Source organism: Gnatocerus cornutus, chromosome 1 (assembly GCF_029298725.1).
Source record: "Gnatocerus cornutus isolate USDA-ARS CGAHR chromosome 1, icGnaCorn1.1, whole genome shotgun sequence".
Taxonomy (NCBI): domain Eukaryota; kingdom Metazoa; phylum Arthropoda; class Insecta; order Coleoptera; family Tenebrionidae; genus Gnatocerus; species Gnatocerus cornutus.
This window is the reverse complement of record NC_142233.1, coordinates 33,597,011-33,621,040: the sequence shown is the minus strand read 5'-3', so window position 1 is coordinate 33,621,040 and position 24,030 is coordinate 33,597,011. Positions and strand designations below refer to the sequence as shown.

General features: G+C 33.9%; 1 protein-coding gene across 3 annotated transcripts in view; it reads left to right on the top strand.

Moving 5' to 3' along the window:
- The window catches only part of LOC148181975 (neurotrimin-like), a 218,575-nt gene that overhangs the window by 165,626 nt on the left and 28,919 nt on the right, over positions 1–24,030 (top strand). For all 3 annotated transcript variants that reach the window (XM_088040370.1, XM_088040357.1, XM_088040362.1), the window contains one exon: positions 19,798–19,882. In XM_088040370.1, the coding sequence (XP_087896496.1) occupies positions 19,807–19,882 (76 nt within the window). In that variant the 5' untranslated portion in view covers positions 19,798–19,806. The remainder of the gene's footprint in view (positions 1–19,797; positions 19,883–24,030) is intronic.

Genomic DNA, 24,030 nt, shown 5'->3' with positions numbered 1-24,030 from the left:
GTGAAACACACTTCTATCATTTGGTGTACAAAGAATTGCTCAAGTATTTCGTTCTAGATAACTAAATCACTATTTTATTACACTATAGTCGGCAGATCTTAATATTGTTAAGTGTCAAACTTGCTTCTAAAAACGGTGATGGAAACTAAAATGTAACATTTTGGAGATAATCATAACTGTGCCTTCACCTATTTCAAATAAACTACTCAATTTTATATTTAAAAATGGTAGTTAAAACTATATTTTTATTTAAACACATTGGATAGATAAGTTTAATTTTTTGAACACTATGTGATAATTGCTGAGATTCATCTAGCCTAAATCCGATGAAAATAACGCTTAAGTGTTAAATGTCAACGAAGATTTAATTTTAAAGATGCTGTGAAAAAGAGACAATTTCTTGTAAATTTAAAAAAATACTATATCTTGAAAACGATTACTCATACAAAAAAAAATTATAAAGTTGTTTTCCTTTATTCATGGTGATTTTGCCTGAACTAAAACTGTTTGCCTACTTTGGTAAAATAGCGCCACTGAAAGAAATTCCACCCCCTGCTCTTCTTTAAAATTGTGAAACGTTTATATCGTCCTGTTTGCTTTAGCAAAAACATTGACAGTTATACCAGAGGCCATTAATTTTTGTATCTCTTTTATAAAATGTCACGTAGGCCGTCAGTGGGTGGCAAACATCACAGGATGTTCCATTTCACAGAACCCCGTGCTTTTCAACCCCGAAGCGAATCCGATGGTATCTCTACCTTTATTTTGTGCCCTCGCAAAAAAATTACACGCTACCATATTTACATTGGCAAAAACGGATGTTTATGCAAGATTTATATTCTTTGTACCAGCAAAAAGCGTGTTCTGACCACTAACTCAATATTAATAAATTAAATTAGTAAGTAAAGTGCTGGATATGGAAATTTTCAATTAACCACTCTTTGTTCAGTCTGGTTTACGGTTTCTTCGACCCTTTCGGAGTATGATTTAATTACGGGGTTTCACTAAAAAATTCTATTTGAATAAATCGCGTTAGTGTTGGTTGTAATTAGTATCAGGACGGTTTCATTAGGAGAAATTGTCATTGTAAATTACTTACAACCTAATTTTCTTCGACAATGAGCTTCTGTGAGATTAGACTCTTCACATCTAGATAATTCGTGGTCTCTTGTCTAGAGTCTCCTTTCAACGTTACATATCATGATGGGGATTAAAGCAAGCAAACTACCGATTTTGATACCGAGCACCTGACGGAGAAATAAGATATTCATTAGGACTATAATGCAATGTTTTACAACGTTACTGACGTGATATAAAACGGATTAATTAACATCACATGATGATAAGTCAGAGTAGAATATTTTCTTACCTTCTATGGTAATTAAGTTGCTATTATTAACGACTCATTAGAAAATTTATGAGCAGGTGCACGTTCCTAGAATTTTATTTACTCCCTTTCTGCGACAATGTCACCTAATTGAATCACGTAAGTCTGCCACATAAACTATGTTATCCTAGTTCTTAGACGTCAGAGTTCCCTTTGTTAAATAATGTTTTATGACCTACGAGACAGTAAGATTTTAAATGAGGACATATTGGAAAGTAGAGCTTGTTACCGAGGTAATAAAAGCAGTCGTACGCGCTTTTACTGTATTAAACTAAGATATATTTCTGTTTCCTTTGAGTCGTATAAACTTTATAGAGCAAATTATTGCAGACTTAAAACCATTATTAGAGTCCTTGCTACGAACGACTAGTTTCTGATTATTACAATCTTGGAAATTTCTGAACGTTAAACGCTGAATGTTGGTGCTTGGCTTCAGATCACTTAGTTGACATGATCGTTTTTTTGCTAGCATTCCGACCACGTCTGCTTTTTACGTCATAGCCGAATTTTGATGAAGACAAAAATTGAATTGACTATGCAGATCGCGCCCAGACCCGGAGTCTCATTAGGAGGACATCTCTGTTGACTGTAATTATATTTTTGAGGGGAACAGACTAAATTTTCGTATTATAACTCTTTAATTTCATTTCGTGGTAGGTACGGCCTTGGATACTTAAATTTGGATAACTTTGAAGTTTTCCAACAGCCATGGAAAATTATTTGTTAATAAAAGTACACTTTGAACTTCGTCACAAGTTGGAGATTTTATTGGCGAATGCGGAAATTCTTGCAGTAAAGTGACATCGAGGACGGAAATCTTCCGAGATGCCTGAAATCTATGTTGCCAAGTTTATAACAAAATAAAATAGAAAATACCACTAAAATTTGATCTTCAGGTACAGTTACAAAATATTGGTATTACGGGCATTTTCCTTACGGGAACGAAATAACTGAATTTTCACAACGGATTCTAAACCAGTTTGTTCCTCAGGTTTTTAGATCCCGGGATTTACAAGAATTTTCAGACTTTTACATATTTCAAGTTTATAGGAAGCGTGACATTGTTAGATTTCGAGGTTTTCTTATATGAAAATTCAAAAAATTCAGGAAAATGGGAAGAAAAATCTGTAAAAACGGAGATTCTAATAAAACCAAATTAAACCAGTTTGTTCCTCTGGTTTTAGATGCCGGGATTTACAAGAATTCTCAGACTTTTTCATATTTCAAATTTTTAGAAAGCGTGACATTGTTAGATTTCAAGGTTTTCTTATATGAAAAATTGAAAAATTCAGGAAAATGGGGAAGAAACTGGAAACTGGGGACCCTAATAAAACCAAATTTTAAACCAGTTTGTTCCTCAGGTTTTTAGATCCTGGGATTTACAAGAATTCTCAGACTTTTCCATATTTCAAAATTGTAAAAAGCGTGACATTGTGGGAATTGAATCTGAGACTTTTACATAATTCAGGTTCACAGGAAGCTTGACATTCTTAGATTTCGAGGTTTTTTTATATGAAAAACTGGAATATTTAATCAAATTATATAAAAGTCTGTAGAAACTGGAAACTGTAGACTCTAAGAAACGAAAAACCTGAAAGAATCTTACAAGTTGAAACCTGAGTGTCTTATAGTCTTATCATTTGTGAATCGAGCAACCTCAGCACCAGAAAACAAACATTTGTAATCTTGTAAAAGCATTACAAATTTTCCAGCATTTCTGTCTCGATTTTTTGAACATCAAGCAAATTTAACTTTGATCTCCACTATAAGTTTAATGCAAAAGCAGAGCGGTAAAATAAATAACCGTCGATGGCGAGGTTTCGCTAAAAATAAAGCATCGAGGTCTCCCTTTTGTACAGCTTAAAAATCAAAACCGAGCTAGTTTTTCCATTTTCCTGAAAAAGTCCTTTTATCTTTGTTTTTGATTTAATTAAAACGAACTGATTCAATGCACCGAAATGGCTGAAGTCTGAAGTAAACACCGCTTCGATTTGTTAATAATGTAGAAAAACCAACGCAATGTTGGTTGAATGAGTGCTTAGTTTCATTTCGGTTGTGAATTAGTAGTGAGATTTCCATAGTGAAACAAATTAAAAAGAATTGGAACGGCTGAACACTTATCGGTCCATCTTTCTAGACTAGCGGTCGATTTGGAAGCGGTTCAAGTAAACTTTCATTGAGTGAGTTGGCACCTAGTTCGGCAACGAGAAGATAATATACGTATCCTCAGTGTATAATTGGTTCAGAAGGGCGTTGCCGCGCGATCGTGTTCGATTCCCGTCTTCCGACAGTCGGATATCCTGGGAGTTCATTGTGTTCCTCCTATCCCCCATTTTAGGCTTCTCTTCTCGCTAATTTCCTCGGCCATTATGCAAATCTCCTTGCAGATAGCTACTTATAACGAGTTAATTGGCGCGGCTCCTATCAAAACAAAAAGAACCACCCTTCTATGAATATTTTGATGCCCTCTATGCGAAAGGTAGCAGACTGCTCTGAAGAACACAAATTTATAACAAATCACCAGTGTTGCAACGTTTCCATTAATTAGTGTGCAATCACTGCATAACCTCCCCAGAAACAGTTAAAAATTTCATGCCACCCACAATGCAGTTTCTGATTTAACCAGAACGCCTTTGGAGGCCTTTGTATCGAAAGCACGCAATTCTGAGGTCAAAGGAAAATGTATTCACTGTTTCATTGAAATGAACCGTAATCTCAATGCCAGATTACCGAGTGTTGTGAAAAATTCAAGTATGTAATTACCGTTTGAACTGAATTAATTTTTGAGAGCATGAATGAAACATGCAATGTTTGTATTATGTTTTAGTCACGTTTTGTTATCACAAAATTTAGATAATGCACAACTGCAAGATTGCATTTACCCAACAAGCAAAAATAGTCCCAGTGCTCTGCTTTACGTATCAATTTAATTTACGGGGGCATTTTGTTTGTTCCAAGACTGTAACTAAGGTAATATTCCACAATGCTTCCACGTATGCAGTGCAGGCATTACTGTTTATTAAGACTGCTTCCAAATGAAATTACGCTAGTTTTACTGCCATAAATGGTAATTACCGGATTTTAACTTCGAGAGTGGATACTAAAAAAATAAAATACAATGGCTACGTTTAGAGGGATATTAAAACTAGAAGCAAAAATTACACTGGTCAACACGATTTTTGTCGTCGACGTAAAAAGTTGATTCTTATGTCATTTGATCCCCTAAACATGATGGTGACCTTGAAAATTCTCTAGGAACTTCAGTTTTTGGGATATATAAAAACTCAAGATAATCACTTATTTTTGTTTAAAAGATCTTTTAGATAAAGAGAAATATCAAAAAAGAAGAAAAACAAATTATTTCGTGTTTAGTTGTCTCAAAAACGGTTAATTGAATATTTTTTTGTTAACCCATAATTATGTGAAAAATGTTAACAATTTATTAGGTGACTTTCAAAACATATGACTTTGTCAATTTTCATAAAAAAAATTACCCCAACTTACCTTATTTCGATTTTTTTTTTTAATTTGGTATGCTAAAATAACAACAAAATTTTGTCATCGTGCTCATTACTGTCAGTTTATCAAGATTTTCCGAAAATAAAGTCCAAAAGAAAAGTAAAAAATAATGGTAACAATAGTTATTTGTGTACCAAGACCAAAAAGTGTTTCGAGAAAGAAGGCATAAGATGTACACAATATTTTTTAGACGACATCATTAAATTTACCAGTCAATTAATTTTTGTTTATGATTTATTGAATTAATCTTTTATAACAACTAAAATAATTGTAAATATTTATGAATCCTTCAGAAAAGTTTATATTTTCTTTATTTACGTTTGCAGCTTCACAATTTGTATGAATTAGGTTTGATGTGCTGTTTGATGTTCTTGCAGCAGCACTGCTAGACATGTTCATTTTCAATAACTCAACACGTCTTTGTTGCACTTTACAGCAGTTTGTCCATTTGATTTTACCCAAATAATTATAATATTGGAGGTAATGTCGGTATCTTGATATAATATGCAAAACTATGGATAGATGGCGCCACCATAGATAGGCCAAAAATGTTTGCGGTCAGAAAAGACTTACTTTTAGGCCGCTTTTAAAACCTAAAAATTTTATTTCCAGTGTGTTTTATTTTTGAGTTACGTGTTTTTTGTATCTTTTCATTGTTACTGTCATGGAGGGACAACTGTAATTTGAGTCAGGATCGTCGAACGTAATTTTGACTAGTCCAAAATTAAATAGAGATTTGGGTCAATTTTAACTACATTTAAAGATTCATAAACTTTTATGTGTTTAAAGGTAACTTAAGTTACTAATTTCATGCACTCATTTATATATTTCTAATTTAAAGGGAACGAATCAAGGAACGTTACACAAAAAAAAAATAAACACACATTAATTCTGACACAAAGTACTTTTTAGTAGAATAGCAGACAAGAAACTCTGTGCCAAAGATAACTTCAAACGTGGAAACCTCACTACAAATTTTTTGCTGCCTACCTCGTTCAGTCTTGCCGCTCGTCCGGTATTTCCCCAACTCACCTTACATAATTTTTTTTCTTTATCAAAAAATTATTTTTTTTTAAACTAAGACTACCAGATAGAAGAATGAAAACAACGTAAATTTTAACACAATAGCTTTATTTTTTAAAAACGGTTTCACCGATTTACATAATTGTATTTTGCACACTTTATACTGAGATGATTTTGCACTCAAATTAGCAGTTTTTTCATATCTCAAAAACTACACGTCTGGAAAAATTTCAAGGTCAGCCATAGTGTTTTTCCATCAAAGTTACATTTTGTCGGCCAGTGTTACAATAAACTACAAGGAACAATTATGATACAACTTAGACAATATCAAACCCGTGCACTTCGTGACCGGAAACCATGCGGTCTGGAGGTCTCAATCTATCTTGGGTTAGCCCATTTGCTACCTGCCCTCCGCCGCCAATGTACGTAAATCCTAACCTCACCAAATTGCCTGCTACCAGAAATTTTCCGTTTAACTTCCATCAATATCGAAGCGTTTACTTCCGCATGGTGGAGCGTTCAGAAGCCAAGGAAATTAAACATTGTCCTGTACATGACCGCGGTATATTCAAACATTGCTAAATTTAGACGCAGCTGCGAGGGTGTTTTTCGAACTATATGGGCAAGACAACTATCTGGCAAGTTTACCAAAAGGAATAATGCAAAGAGAACAGTGCAGCACTCAATAGTAAGTTATAAAGCAAGCATCTCGTTATGATGCACAAAGCAGAATTCTCTTTGTTTGATTTAAAAACGGAGCATGTGAAGCTGGTGAGAAACGGTTTTAGTTCAATTGAGTAAAGTGGATTCTGTTTGAGATCTTTTAATGAAGTGTTTTGTCAAATCGACGATAAACACAGCAAACAAACAGGCATAAGTCATCGATCGCGGCATTACTGCAGGAATATGCAAGATAACTCTCGCCAATATCCTGGCGCAACCTGCAGAATGTAGATCACAAGATTATAGCCATTGAAATCGTCCTTCATCCTCATGTATTACGACAATTCACATTCTTACACTAGTTTAAGCAGTCGGCAGTTTTCCAACCGAGCTACAATTTCACTTTGAATTTTTATGGGGGCTCTACGTCTAAATAAAACACTCTAAAAGCGTATAGGGGATTCTTCTACCAAGTCAAGGCAATTAGAGACCGGACGTCATAAAACCCTGCAGTTTCATTTAACAACAGTGTTAGCCTGATTTGTCGCTCGCTTGCTCCTTGAAATGGTCGGATTTATGGAGCAACACCGACTTTCTTGGTCTCAACACTAAAAGAAAGGGTCACTTGGAAAAACTATACATATTAATGGCCGCTTCGCTACACTTTCCGAATAAACTTGTTCTTTCAAGTACGTGTTTCGTCCTTTTCAAGTTCACTCCACTACTTTATTCCAAATCCCAATACAAAGTAAATAAAATATAACACATCCATAGCTTCAATTTTACAGAGTGAAGGATTCGAGAAGTGTTTACTGTTGCGACGATTCAGCGACTTTGCCGAAGTTTATGGGGGGAGATATTACACTTTAAAGGGCTATGATAAGAAAAATTACTCATAAAAGGAGATTACGGCTTTTTGAAAAATTACGACAAGCTAGCAGTTTATTTTAATTTTATCATTAACCATATTTTTGCCCATGAAGATACAACTAGCCAACAAAAATCTCTTATTTTAAATGTGCAAAAAGTCTCCAGATTCTAAACAAAATTTTACTATAATAAATGTCTGTAAACTTCTACAAATTTCCCCAGAGCGCCGAGCACTTTTTCTTCTTCATAAAGTTTCCAATTATTTCGTCTAGTCCAATCTTTCGAGCTTTTATTTTAAGAAAATTTAATGCAAGAATAAGGAATAAGAATTAAAATTTTACCCGGTGCATCCACCATTTATAAAGTCAATTTTTTAGCCAGCGATATTTTTGTAATAAACCTAAAGATAAATCAAAAATTTCAAAATAAACAACGCGACAAAGCGTTTTTAATTGAACTAATAACTGCAGGCAAGTTTGTCTCGTGCTTCGTAAAAGAACTCCGAAATTTGCGCGCCCCGAATTTTGTACAATTAGAATTCACAAAATTTCTACTTAATATCCGTAATTACTAATTTCCTTTCATCTCAATCTTTTAGAGAAATTCAATTATGTCAAAAATAATGGGAGCAATAAACTTTCTCGTCAAATAATCAATACAGAATTTATAACCCGACATTACCAGAAATTCAAGAATTTAGCAGCGCAAGTTTACTCTAAAAATAAGCGAGCTAACAAACCTTAGAACTTTGACATAGTTTTAGTCACGAATTTTTCCTAAAAACTTCTCTTTAAACTTTTGGAAAATTTAAAAAATGGAAAATTTCTTGGCTAAAAAATGCTGAGAAACACGATGAGGCAAAGCGTTTTTTAAAATCTGTCATAGTTTCGGAGATGTTGAGCACGACTTGTTTCAAACCTTAAGAAATTTGACCCTCTGGCGACAACCCAAAAATTCAGACAGCCATAACTCAGCTATTGGTCAACGAAAATTTAAAATTCTTATGTTTTGCGTAAAATGAGCCAAAATTGGTTGAGTTTACTTAATAAATAAACGAGGCATTGGCCAAAAACTGGTTTGAAGAGGTCTTTTTGGGATGATTTGCAATCACTCTTCTCAAAATGAAAACGACGCTTAATACTTTTGAGTCCTACATCAATTAAAAAAAAGCTTGAGATCTATCTACTGGACAAACTTGAGATCGATCGGACAAAGAGTCTACGAGTTATGGCCAAAAATAAGAAAATTGAAAATTTTTATCGTTTGAGTCGGATTTTTTTTTGCAAAAAACTCGACTATCGAATTTTTGGGCTTTTGAGCACTTTTTCTAACGTAAAATGAGCCAAGAAAAACGATGGCGCAAACCGCATCTCAATATCTCTAATAGTTTCCGAGATATTCAACTTTAAAAATTAGGAAAAATTAGGAAAAATGAAAATTAACTATTCGAAATTTTGATCGGTCATAACCCAGTTATTTGTTGTCTAATTTGCATTTTAATTTTAGATTTAAAATCTGCGTAGAATGAGGTATAATAATGCAAGTTTACTCCAAAAATTAACGTGATATCGATTTCAGAACTTTGACATAGTTTTAGTCACGAATTTTTCCGAAAAACTATCTTTTAGCAAATGTAAAACGAATCCTTAGCTAAAAAATCTCGAAGAAAACGATGGCGGAAACCGTTTTTTTCGATCTGTCGTAGTTGCCGACCTATTGGGCAGATTCTTTTAAACTTTTAAAAATTTGGCTTTCTGGCGACAACCCAAAAATTCAAACGGCGATCATTCAGATATTTGTTCTGGTACGTTGAAAAGTCTTACAGTTTTGGAATCAGCGTGATATTCTGCGTAAAATGAGCCCAAATAAGTTGATTTTGCTTGAAAAGAAAACGAAACATTGACCAAAAAAACTGTTTTGAAGAGGTCTTTATAGGGTCATTTTTAAGAAGCGGTTCCGGGCGAAAATCTCAGATCGATAGGGCGAGGGGCAACCAAAAAACTAAAAATTTTAAAATTTTCATCAATTGAGTAGCAAAATTCCGTAATTACTAATTTCCTTTCATCTCAATCTTTTAGAGGAATTCAATTATGTCAAAAATAATGGAAGCAATAAACTTTCTCGTCAAATAATCAATACAGAATTTATAACCCGACATTACCAGAAATTTAGGAATTTAAGTTGAGAGCCAATAAGCGGAAATGAAAAACGCTGCCGGCATATTATGTGTCAAGTCTTTAATACACATACATTACTCGCTCAGTGGTCCCTGAAGGCTCATTCAGTACGTCATTACTTCTGGAACAGGTGCATGAGCCAGAGCTGATATGCAAACTCAGTGTAGTGGAGGCGGATATATCAGAACTTTGGTCATTACAACATTCCGTTCATTAAATTCTGTGCTAAAATCTGGTCTGGATAATAAGAACGAGCATCCAAGACGATTTTTCTCTGTCAGTTTTGTTATGATACAAGCTTTAGGCGGTGGTATCGCAGTCTGATCACAGAATTACCATTATTCATATGACCCCGTTTTCTGACATGGGCTATTATACCATAAATTACCTTTATCATCTTTGAAATGTAAGTGCATGTGACAAGTGGCTGACACATCTCCATCCGAGTAAACAATCAAAAAGTTTAATCAGTTATTGTTTACCTCCATGGATGAATCATTCCGTGATGGATTTATAATCTTCCACTTAAGACCCGAAATGAAATTTATAATTCAAACTCCTGTCGACAGAAATTTTGCTCGAGTAAATATTAGAATTTTATTCAAGTGATTTATGAACGCATAAATTTGTTTTCGGTAAAGTTTAATTGAAATAGAACGTTATTACTGCAACATTTTATGCCAGCGAAACAACAAAAAACTTTTCCCTAGAAATTTCAATTCAATTTCCGTGTATGTGTCTACAGGGAACCGCTCTGCTGCTATCGATTCCAAATTCGCAACTCACTGTGGTTTCAGCTTATCTCTTGAAAACATTAAAAATTAATCTGGAGATTTTTTCAGCTTTGCCAATACAAGATTGAAGAGAAATCCGTAAAGAACTAATTACGAAAGATGATTAATCAACTTCCGAGCAAAATAGAAGAGATTGATGACGGAATTTTTCACTGAACTTCATTCGATTTATTTACAACAAAATGTTGAGTTTTGTTATTAACATGGAGTTGCTTTAACGCTATCTTTTGTTCCAAAATGAAATTTTATCAAGTTTTTAGAAAACTGACAAGAGCTTTGATCTTCACAGCCAGTGTTAAAGTAATTACACTAAAAGTGCTTTTATAAACAAAGTACAATTTGCGATTTTTACTTTGTGTCATGTTCTTCTCGTCGGGAATAATCTACAAAATGAAACAACGTGAAGGATGTTCATTAGGTTTCTCGCTTACGTCAATTAAAATTCCATAGCTAAACATTGCGAAACAGTTCGGATTCTTGTAATTATTTGTGCACGGGATAATAGGGGCAATTATTTAGACATTCGACATTGACGGTTCTTTACGCGTTTTTTAAATTCGTGTCGCTTTTGCGAAATATTCTACATTTTTCCAACGCAGTTAATTTATTTCAGATCTTTTTTAATTGTTTTTTTATATTTAAATTTTGTGGTTCACTGCCAAACGCGTTAAACTTGGAAGTTTTCAGTAAAAATAAAATCTAATTTTACATAAATTTTTTGTCTGTGCTTTTTTAATTTATCTGATAGAGCTGCTACATTTAGAACCTGCTCATAATAGATTCTCTAGAGAGTTCTCTCTCAAACGAAAAATTTGTTGCTGAAAACTTTGTAAGATAAAAAAATCTATTTGCACAGTTTGTTTTTTTAACTTTCCCTAAAATAATTGTATTACCTAACATCTGCCCACGGTTTTTTTTGCCACATTTTTCATTAGTTTGTCGGATGATGAATTTGTAGGATTTTTTTGTCATTATTGCGTTGGCTTAAGCTTTTGGTTTTTATTCGCCGAAAATTCGTACTAAAATTCTCTGTTTTTATTCTCTCCTAAAAAGGTCAAGAATCCGAAAAAAAAACTAATAAATTCAGAGGGTCAAAAAACATCCAGAGGATCAAAACGAGCTAAAAATTCTATATTTGGAAAATACAAATTGGTGTCAATTGCCGAGCTCCTGCATGCATAATAGACCAACAACATAAAAGAGAAATTTCTCCGGTTTGAATATTTCAACAGAATTTACATCAATTAATTTACAACTATGAAATTAGATTCCATTTCGTATTGCTATCAAACGCAATGTGTTTATATTCAAATAAAGCAATACTACAAACTAATTGTAATAATATTACTAAAAATATTCAATTAAAATTTAATTGCTTATTACTAGTTTGGGCACAATATGTTGCCACCTCGTTACCGCATTCATGTGGTTGACAAAAATTTTAAACGTTATCTGCAACTAATACAGCGTGTTCCAAACCTTGTGACACAGAGGAAAAGGGAAGGTACTGATAACATTCCAAATAATGAAATCTAAAATGAAAAATAAGACTTTTGATCGGCCACATTTCAGTTATTTATTGCCGTACGTCAATTTTGATTTGGAATCTGCGTAAAATGAGCTATTGTTAAACAAGTTTACTCTAAAAATAAGCGAGATAGCAAACTTTAGAACTTTGAGATAGTTTTAGTCACGATTTTTTCTGAAAAACTCTATCTTTCGTTTTTGGAAAATTTAAAAATGATTTCGTAGCTAGAAAATTTAAAGATTGAAGAAAAACGATGCAAAAACCGTTTCTTTCGATCTGTCGTAGTTGCTGAGATATTGAGCACGGAATTTTCGAACCTTCAAACTTGGACCTCTGGCGACAACCCAAAAATTAAAAAGGCCATAACTCAGATAGTTGTTGTCGTAAATTAAAAAAAAATATGTTTTTGGATTCAGCGTAACATTCTGTAAAATAAGCCTAAATTTTTTGAGTTTGCTTAACAAATAAACGAGGCATTGTCCAAAAACTGTTTTAAAGAGGTCATTTTGGGGTGATTTTAACCACTATTTTCAAAATAAAAACGACGTTTAATACCTTTGTGTTTACACCAATCGAAAGAAGAGCTCAAGTTAAGGCCAAAAAACATAAAATTTAAAAATTTTCATTGTTTGAGTCAGCATTTTTTTTTGCGAAAAATTGACTATCGAATTTTGGGCTTTTCTGAACTTTTTTTAACGTAAGATGAGCCGAGAAAAACGATGGCGCAAACCGCATCTCAATATCTGTAATAGTTTCCGAGATATTTAGCTTTAAAAATTAGGAAAAATGAAAAAAAATGAAAAATAACTATCCAAAACTTTAATTGGCCATAACTCAGTTATTTGTTCACAGATTTGAATTTCACTTAAAGAAAAATTAATTAAAATTCTGCGTAAAATGCTGTATAATAACGCAAGTTTAGTCATGAATTTTGGCGAAAAATTGCAACTTTTGACTTTTGGAAAATCTAAGAACTATTTTTTATCTAAAAAATAGCGAGAAAAACGATGCCACAAACCGCATCTCGATATCTGTAATAGTTTCCAAAATAATGAGCACGAATTGTTTCGAACCTTCAAAAATTTGGCCTACTGGCGACAACCCAGATATTCAAACGCTTCTAATTCAGTTATTTCTTGACTGATGAGAAAACACGGGTGGTTTTGGATTCAGCGCAAAATTCTGCGCAAAAGAAGCTATAATAACGCAAGTTTGTTCCAAAACTAAGCAAAATATCGACCGCAGAAATTTGACATAGTTTTAATCATGAAATGTTTGCTGAGTCACGAATTCTGGGACACCTGTATAAAACGAGACCTCACACCTGCATATAATTTACATAAAAATTCGCTGCTGCACAACATAATTTGTTCTAAATAATTTAGTAGTTAATCAGTGACGCGCTCACAATACCCGCATCTGTCGATATCGACATTCGTGCAAATGCCTGATTACGACAAATCAAGTACAGAGTCGTTTTATTGCAGTATATATCATGAATGTTTGATCCCAAGGCAATGGGCAAAGTCACGACCAGCTTACGATTACTGGCCCGAGTATAATCGGATTTATTTCAGATATTAAATTTCGTCTATTATGTTGCTTTTATCTGGCGACCAAACCGATATTTTCTTTTTTCCGTTTTGTGGGATATAAAATTGGGGAAATGTTGCGCTCATCCGTGTTTCTCACTGAGTGCATTCGTTGATATTAGCTCAAGTGGCAGAAACTTCGATAAATTATTACAGCGAGCTGAAATAGGTAACGTGACCAATCACAGAGATACATCGAGCGGTTTACACGGATGTGTAAGTCCGACAGTTGTCACGATAATCACGCCATTACGGAAATTAACAGGGCGAACTCCATCAATAGCCGCCCAAAAAAAATTAAAACTTGGCCCGGCGCCTCCACCATTTTTATTTTTATCAAATTTGACTCGGCGCCTCTACCATTTTTATTTTCCCCAGACTTGCCATTTCAACGTAAATTAACACACAAAGCGTAATAACCTGACAACGAGAAATGTGCTGTCTAATTATAAACAGTCAAGCGTCAAACTAGCGTCGTTAGTTTTAACTACCAATCGGCGCTCCACGTAACTTTCTTTAATTAATTGAGTCGAGTTACTAAGGTGACGGCAATCTGAGCATTTTATCGTCATATTTGGACAAGAATGCGCCTTGTCTGTATTTAATACTGATCTCCAAAACAAAATTAATCCATTAATCGTTTGTTTGCCTTTCCTCGAAATTAAATGGATTGCTCCGTCGTAACCATCAAACTTCAAAACAAGAAGCCGTATTTAATAACATAAAATCGGTTGAGAAAAATCACGAGGCAATATTGTCATCAATTTGCCCGCGTTGATATCCCATAATTAAATTTCTGAAAAGTTGTCCCAAACACACGCGAAACTTTCAAATTGTAGTTATTTTTACTTTAATTTGTACGTTACAACACCGCTCGGTTGAAAATCGAAACTATAATATCAGTTAACAGCTTTTTCGATTAAATGTTTAAATTAAATTCTCACTCATAGATGAATAGCACTGAACTTGTCATTGTTCGAGATGGTTATTTGTTGCGTTTTATTTCATTTGGATATTGGATTTTGTGTGTTTGTTGGGAGTTTATGATGGCTATTTGTAACAAAATGATATGGTTAAACTGGTAAATGCACAGAGGTGTGGGTTTTGTTCAACAAAAATAAATCGATGCAGCCGCTAGGATAATGTAAAAATAGATGAAAACGTAAGGCGAGTTTGGACCAACAAGTTCCTGTAACCAGACATAAATTTCCAGTTAAGCTGAGGATTTTTGTGGGGCTTGGTGTTTATAACAACATTAACACGACATAATGCTATAAAACTGAACGGAATTTGGCTGTCAAAGTTCTAAGATTTCACGGGTTCAGTGCCAATTCTAAAATTATTTTATGTTCAATAAATTTTGAGCTCGATAATTCCATACTTTAACGTCAGATCTAAAATCAAAACTAAAAATTGTCGGTTATAACCACCCGTTCATTAACAAACAATGTTGTTTACTAACACCATTTCAATTCCAAACATTGTTTCTACTGACAATTGAACAAACTAATTTTGGATAACGTAATCAAATCCACCAATAGCATCAATCTCATAATTGTGTAAATGATGGTAAAACCGTTTCTCAAAATCGTTTTTAGTTTCGGAGATATTGAACTTTGACAATTTTCCAACTCAAAATTCAATATCCGAAAGTTTGATCGCTCATAACTCAATTATGGGCCAAACTTAACGAATCTCATTCTTATTCTGATAAAAATAAGCACCAATACGTTAAGATTAAATAAATAAGCGAAAAAGCGTCTGAGTCTGAAGTAAAGACTGAAAGGCAGCTAACTTCTACACTGAAAAAATGAAAATTTTGAAATCTAACTATCTAAGATCGATTTTTATGGTAAAAAATTGCGAGCAAAACGATTTTGAAAACGGTTTTTATATATTTGCCCTAATTTTGGAGATATCGGGGAAAATTGTTTCTGAAGCTTATGGATTTTCTGGAACTCAGTTATTTGTTGGCTGAAGAGAAAAATAAAGGTGGTTTTCGATTCAGCGCAAAATTCTGCGTAAAAAGAACCTATAAAACTCAAATTTCCTCAACAAATAACCGAGATATCGACCGAATTACATTTTCAGAGGATGAATTTAAGGGTCAATTTTAAGACGCTGTTTCGGGGCGAAAACTAAGTTTAGTATTATTGAATTATATATCGATCAAAAGAGGAGCTCGAGATCTATCTGCTCGCCACATCTCAGATTGATCGGGCAAATAGTTTACCAGCAGCGATCAAAAAATAAAAAATTGAAAATTTTTCAGCGATTGAATCGCAATTTTTTTTTTCCCAAAAAAACGACTATCGAATTTTCTACTTTTGAGAACTGATTCTAAAGTAGAATGACCCGAAAAAACGATGGCGAAAACCGTTTCTCAACATCTTTTTTAGTTTCGGAGATAGCTTTGAAAATTTTCCAACTCAAAATTCAATATCCGAAACTTTGATCGCTCATAACTCGGTTATTTCTGGACCGATCTTAACGAATCTTCCCTTTTTGAATTCTGCAAAAAATTCTGCGTAAAATGAGTACTTTAATATTGCTTTATAGATAGGCGAAATAGCGGCCGAGTCTGAATTAGAGACTGAAAGGCAGCTAACTTCGAAATTGAAAAATAAAAATTTTGAATTCAAATTATTTAAAATCGATTCCTAAGGTGAAAAACTGCGAGAAAAACGCCTTTGAAATTGTTTTTTTTTTTATATTTGCCATAATTTAGGAGATACCGGGGAAAAATAAGGGAGGTTTTGTATTCAATCAACAAGCTAAATTCTAAAATTGTTTTATGCTCAATAAATTTTGAGCTCGCTAATTTCAGATCTAAAATTAAAACTAAAAATTGTCGGTTCTAGCCACTCGTCCATTAACAAAACAATGTTGTTTACTAACACCATATCAATTCCAAACATTGTTGCTACTGACACTTATCACAAAATAAATTGAACAAACTAATTTCAGATACGTAATCAAATCCGCACCAATAACATCGATCTCATAATTGTGTACAAGTTTATCACGATTATAGTAAACAAATTAATGACAAAGTTCATCGAAAGCAACATCCTCAGCAAAGCAAGTTATGAATAATTCATGAAATCGATGCACCCGGAAGTTGCATTTTAAATTTCTAAAAAACAAAATAAGCCGCCACTACTTAGAATAAATTTTTTAAATAACGAAGCAGCCAAGTTACATCTACATCGTGGCAGCAGTGCCATCTGCATATCAGTTTACGGTTTATTGGTTCGATTACTTTATGCATTATGTATCTGGCACGGCAGCCTCTCTTTCACCCATTGGAACGTTGACGTGACAAGATACTGGTTAATAAAATAGCACCTGAACCGTTAATGCCAGTACTCAATGCAATTATCTCTACCTATTATGGTCACGTCCCGGATTCAAAAACATCCCAACTGCGGAAAATGTAATGACATAGAACCATTAGCCAGTCCTCGATTCATCTATTTGTTTTCAATGCGCCGCGAGCCCGGATAATGGAAGATATGATGCATAATGCATAGGATATGATTCAATATTCCCTTCATTATCAAAAATTGCCGACGCCGACAGAAACCTGCGTTACTTTCAAATTTAAGAGACTGATTTTCAACACCCGGGAAATCTTTATTCACATTCTTGTCGCAACTATACAATTGTTTGTATGACGCGCTTGAGCTTTCATTTCAATAAAATGTCGGAAGAAAAAATTGTCACGTACTGTTTTTGCGTGGCTCTGTTTTTATTAAGAGCGCAATTTTCGTTTATTGTTCAGATTTTTACACACATATTATTCTCTAGGAAATATCGACACAACGGCAAATTCTGTCTCTGAAATTTTCATGCGGGTGTTTGTTTATAGAGTCATTAATTCGTGTAATCATTTATCAAGTGTTCAATTTGACGCCGGTCATTTATCACCTTTTCAGCCTATTTTCCGTCTCTCATTTGCGTAAATTTCATAAACGCACGAAAAACTAGCTCCCACAAGAACTATTCCACACCGGCGCATCCGCCAATTTTCTTTTTTCACATCAATGAAAGCCTAGTTGTAGTATGACAAACAATAGACTCTCAGTAAACCAATTTTTAGCAAAGGAAACCCTCATAATCATAACAAAGTTGGTATTTACTGTAAATAGCTTCCAGGAAGTTGGACCCTCGTCAGCTGTTCCTCTTGAGGTGAAAAACCACATTTTGCTACTTCACAAACCTCTATTCATGCAGTTACCCGAGGCTAAGTAACGAGTATACTCGCCAGTAAAATGTATTATTATGATATCTAAATACGTTTTGTGAGGCCCAACATGGCCACTTTAAAGGAGAAAAGAGAATTATATATATTTCCAGAATGTTGCAGGTTTTTCTTGAACTCGAGTTTCATAATTAATTTGGGTAGCAAAAGGAAAATAAAATTACGTAATTTAGTTTTACTAATGTCGACTCAAACTGCAAAATATCTAGACGATGATCAAGTGAGTGCTTATTGAAAAACACTAATTAATAATTGTCGAACGCTGCTTTAATTAAGAAAGTTACTAGAGAATTTCCATGTTGATAAAAATGGTTTTCAAGTCAATTTTCTAACACGGTGGAAATTGAATTATTCAATTTAGTAATTTACATAACTATCATTTTGAGAATAATATGAATACTATGGAAGTTTCAGTGCATTCCTGTGCTCATCTTTCTCTGAATTTTCTTTCATATGACTGGGAAATCAGGGGAAATTAGCGGGACAATAAAAGGAAGTATATTATTACTTGAAAATTAGGTGAAGTTAGACAAAATCACAAGAAAATCAGGGAAAGTTAGACGAAATCACAAGACAATTAGCGAGAAAATCAGGTGAACTCAGGTGTTTGTAATTTTGAAGAAGCATTAACACCTGGTCAATATTAATTTATGAATAAATATACTTAAACAAGCGAGTTGTTCCCAAACAATGCATCCCAAATTTTAAATTATTGAAGCTCATTTAGGTATGGTTATTGCTCAAATTTCAAAATGTTATAAAGTTTTGTGTTCCAGCCATTTTTCTGTATGTTCGTTTTAAATATTGCAGAGAAAATCCCAAACTTCCTGTATGTATAATAATTCTAATTTTCATTTATTTAACTATATTTTTTTTTTATTCTAAAATTTTCAGGAAAATCTACAAAATCTACAATTAACTGGGTGACCCTTGGAATTCTGTGGATCTCGCTTTTTTTCCGAGGCCTTCTTTGTTTCATAGTTTAATAAATAAGCAATCCCAAATTAATATCCAACGCCACGGAAAAGCGAGATCCACAAAAAAGCGAGATCCACAGAATTCCGAGGGCCACCTATTCAATTCTAATTTACTGAACTATTTTTTTGAGAATAATATGAATATTATGAAAGTTTCAGTGCATTCTTGTGCTGATTTTTCCCTGAATTTTCTTTCCTATGACTATCCGAAAGAAAAATAGTTTTTAGTCTAATTTTCTTTTCAGTAAAACTTCTCAATTTCCTATATCATAAGCGACAATTTAAAATAAATTACACCTGATATTGCATTTCCACATCTTAATAGAGCTCCTAGATATCTATCTCAAATAACTTCTTCTTTACTAAACTCCCGCCGCCCCCACGACAGTCCCTACAATCTTTTTCTGCAAACATTTCGGGTGCAACTTCACAAACTTGGTTTTTGTTAAAACAACCTGTAATTTATTACGTTCCAAATTTAATTAACTGTTTTTGAAACAGCAAGAAAAAAGGAATGTATTTGTTAAAAGATAAAAGGACCAAACGAACATTTTCATTGTGTACACTTCTTGAAAAGCTTTTGTGACGGCGTTTTGCAGTCTAAACTTTAAAGGAACGTTTCAATTACTAGATATAATAAGCGCATCTGGAATTGAGTTAAAAATGGTGGATGCGCCGGGTTGTTTAGAAACACAATATGTCCCGGGAGGCATTACTTATCGGCAACCCCGCATTTACTAAGTCATGTGCATAGCTTGCCTAATAGCATTCATTGTTTACCGACATCAGCACGAATAAGCAGAGAGTATCTTTCTAAAATCTGAAATATGGTTGGGAAACCGCCGAGGTAAAATTTTCGTTTTCCTGGAAACATGAAGATACTAACACGTGTATTCTGAATTTACACAACAAAGGATGTTGTGCAAGCTAAATTAATACGAAAGTAAGGAGTTTTCTACCCCACGATGTGCTATAACCATCTGAAGATTTTTTTTATTTACAGGCCGCCGCCATGTTGGCCGATTATTGGCGTCTCCTCTTACTTCTATGGATCCCCCCAATACTTCTAGCCACTTCAATGGAAATAAGTAAGTAGAAATCAAACATGGGGAAATTCCAGCGAGAAAACAACACCAAATAATTTGGTACCAGAGCTCAATATTCCGGTGTTGACATGCGTAACATGAGTTTAATTCAAAATTTCCCGAGCATGCAGGAAAATTTACAGCAAAACTGTTTTTAATTTAAGTCGGGTAGGTTTAATTAATTTTATTGCGGCAAATAAATAGGACTGAGAAGGGTCCCAAGTAGCCGGTAATAAGGTAAAGTAATAAGTACAGACAATTTTCCGGAGCTTCGCGCTTTAATATCGTGGCATTTAAGGCTAAATAGTGGGCTCTTTATCTCTAGTATGGCAGTGTGTCAAGCAAGAACTCCCTCAGGTCTCATATTCATAAAAATATTCGTATTTATCCCGGCAGCTGCATATCTCTGTTATTAATTTCTACAATAACCATAGACAAATTGCTTTGGACCCTAGCAGCCGTTTTTTATCTCAATTCACGGGGAAATTTCAGGCATGATCAAGGGGGTTTAGGCTAACAACGCGCCATTACTCACAAGATGAAAGAAGCCTTTTCTATTAATTTGAAAAAGTTTTCTTCGGGATCTATGCAAGACAGATTTGTCCCCCATTTAGCCTCTGACCCAATGTTTTCGTAATCATGGGTTAGAAACCCATTTTTCATTTCTACCCTCGCCCCTTTTTAGTCCTGCTGACCTTCTACGCAATTTCCCGTTAAAACGCTGCTTAAAAGGAATAATGATGATTTAATAGGCTAATGACACAAACGGCCTAAACGTGACTAAACTAAGAATCCCCTCGAAACGCAAGATATTCCTCGAAATACAAAGTTCATGCATACAATGCTAGATCAAAGAAATATCAGATATATTTTAGTGAAAAAGCCATGAATGTTTTGACGTCTTTATATAAAATATAAAACCACTACGTGTTTCGGGTACAGAGAACTGGACAGAAAAGGGGGCGCACGTAAGAAGTCGTTTAATCTCCGTCCGTCTAGCTCAACTAGCAAACGGACGCAATTTAAATTGGGAAAGTTGAGCTAAAAATTTTACTTCGAGATTCGTTAGAGAACGGTTAAATTCATTTAAATTTAACATCTCGCAGATGATAGTTTAATCTCTACAAAGAAATGTAAAGATTAAGGAAATGAATTTAAAACAAGAAGACGAGGTTTAATGCTGTGAAATTAAAGGAACAGAGACGAGGACTGTTTTTCTTCTTGATGTGCTGGAACGGGTTTTTACTCGACTTTTTTGGTGATGCGATCTTTGCACAGAAATGACGGAATCGAACGCTCCGATATGTATTGTGTATGATTTTACATGACATTAAACAGAATTTATCGCGCGCCATGTCTCGTTCCATTGTTCGGTGATAATGCTACAAGCTTAACTCTGTTAACCACTTTGGTGGAGCGCATTATAAAATTATCATGCACGAGGCTGCAACAATTACAATAATTTTGAAACGGGTCTAACGCGCTGAGGGGCAAACCAGCGAAACGAAAACGGGTCTTAAAAACACAGCTAAGTTTTTTTTTTTAAATTAAAAAAAAACTCCACAATACAAAACGAGTTTTCAAATTAATAGTTTGCCAAATTTTAGATCGGTGGGTCTATTTCATTACGAATGACAGCCAAAAAACTAAAATTTATTTTTTTTCGCGGAGAAATCGATTAATTAATTCTGTGTATTTGAGGGCAAATATCAAATTAAAAACAAAAACGAAAATAACGATAGCGCAGCCTGTTTCGTTTTGTTCGTGGTAGTTTCGCATAGTCGTAGCATGAAAAATTTGAAAAATTAATTAAAATTAGCTTTGCGAAATTCTAATCGGCCATAACTTAGTTATTTATCGTTACCGTTTCTATCGATCTATCGTAGTTTCCAAGATATTGAGCACGGATTGTTTCAAACTTTCAAAAATTTGGCCCTCTGGCAATAACCCAAAAATTCAAACAGCCATAACTCAGTTATTTGTTGACAAAAATTAAAAATTCTTATGTTTTTGGATTCAGCCAATTCAATTCAAATTTGTTGAGTTTCCTTAATAAATAAACGAAGCATTGGCCAAATCTGTTTTAAAGAGGTCATTTGTGGGTGATTTGATTTCAATCACTGTTTTTAAGGTAAAAACGACGTTTAATATATTCGTGTTTACATTAATCGAAAGAGGCCAAATTTGAGATTGATCGGACAAACAGTTTATGAGTTATGACCACAAAACAAAAAATTAAAAAATAGCTATTTGTGTACCAAGGCCAAAAAGTGGTTCTTTTTTGGCCGAGTCTTTTTTTAATGGCCGAGGCCAGAAAGAAGGCGAGAGCAAAATGTCACTTTTTGGCCGTGTTACACACAAGATTTTTTAGGCGACATCATTAAATTTTCAAGTTAATTAATTTTTATTTATGATTTATTGATTTAATCAATTATAACAACTGAATAATTGTAAATATTTATGAATCCTTCAGAAAAGTTCATATTTTCCTTATTTACATTTGCAGTTTCAGCACGTGTAGCTTCACAATTTGTATGAATTAGGTTTAATGTGTTTTTTAATGTTGTTGCAGCAGCACTGCTAGACAAGTTCATTTTCAATAATTCAACACGTCTTTGTTGCACTTTACAGCAGTTTGTCGATTTGATTTTACCTAAATAATTATAAAATTGAGGGTAATATCGGTATCTTGACGTAATATGCAAAACTATGGATAGATGGCGCCACCATAGATTGGCCGAAAATGTTTGCGGCCAGAAAAGACTCACTTTTAGGCCGCTTTTAAGGCCTAAAAATTTCATTTTCAGTTTAAGTCGCCTAAAAAAATTATTTTTTGAGTCGAAATATTTTTTCGCGAAAAATCGATTATTGAATTTTGGGCTTTTAAAAACTTTTTCTAACGTAAAATGAGCCGAGGAAAACGATGGCGCAAACCGCATCTCAATATGTGAAATAGTCTCCGAGGTATTCAGCTTTAAAAATTAGGAAAAACAAAAAAAAACTATCCGAAATTTTGATCGGCCGTAACTCATTTATTTGTTGTCGGATTTGAATTTCAATCCCAGATTTGGAATCTGCGGTAAATTCTGCGTAAAATGATGTAAAATACTCCAAGAAATAAGCGATATAACAAGTTTGGCATAGTTTTAGTCATGATTATTTGCGAAAAACTGCAACTTTCGGCTTTTGGAAGTATAAATATCTAAGAAGTATTTCCTATGTAAAAAATCGCTAGAAAAACGATGGCGCAAACGGTTTTTCAATATTTCGGATAGTTTCAGAGATATTAAGCAGAGTTATTTGTTGACGTACATTAAAAACTGTGCCAGTTTTGGATTCAGCTTGAAATTCTGCGATAACCGAGCACAAATAACCTGAGTTTCCTTCCTTCCTTGATTTGCAATAAATTGTTGCAAGGCGAAAAACTGTTAATAACTTTGAGTTAAACATCAATCGAAAGAACAGCTCAAAGTCTATCAACTGGCCAAATCTCAGATCGATAGGTCAAATAGTTTACGAGTGGTGGTCAAAAAACAAAAATATGAAAAAAAATGTATCAATTGAGTCGGATATTTTAATCGTAAAAAGGCGACCATCAAATTTTGGCTATTTAAAAACGAATCTAAAAAAAAATAACCCGAGAAAATCGATGGCGCAAACCGTTTCTTAATATCTGTAGTAGTTTCAACTGTCCAAAACTTTAATCAATTATAAGTAAGTTATTTGTACTCGGATGTAATATTAAGAAATTTTGCGAAAAATGAACCTAAATAATGTAAGTTTATTCCAAAAATAACCGACATATCGAGCGCAGAAATTTGACATAGTTTAGAACAGAAACCATTCAGAACACGATCGTTTTGGACACTGACTTTTACCAAAACACCAATAATTGCGTTTTTATGGCATATTAATTACTGACAGTTCAGCGCCAAAGCCTGCTCTTGTTTTAAAAAATTGAAAAATAAACCAGTGGAATTGAGTTGCAAAAATTAGCAAATTAGATTCAAACAATTAGAAGCCTCCAGACATTTGATAATAACTATTCTTGGTCTAAGATCTAGAATAACTAATTAAAAGTGAAATTGTCGTCACCAAACGTCTAAAAACCTATCATTCTCCCCCAATTCTTCCTAATTTTGCATAAAAAG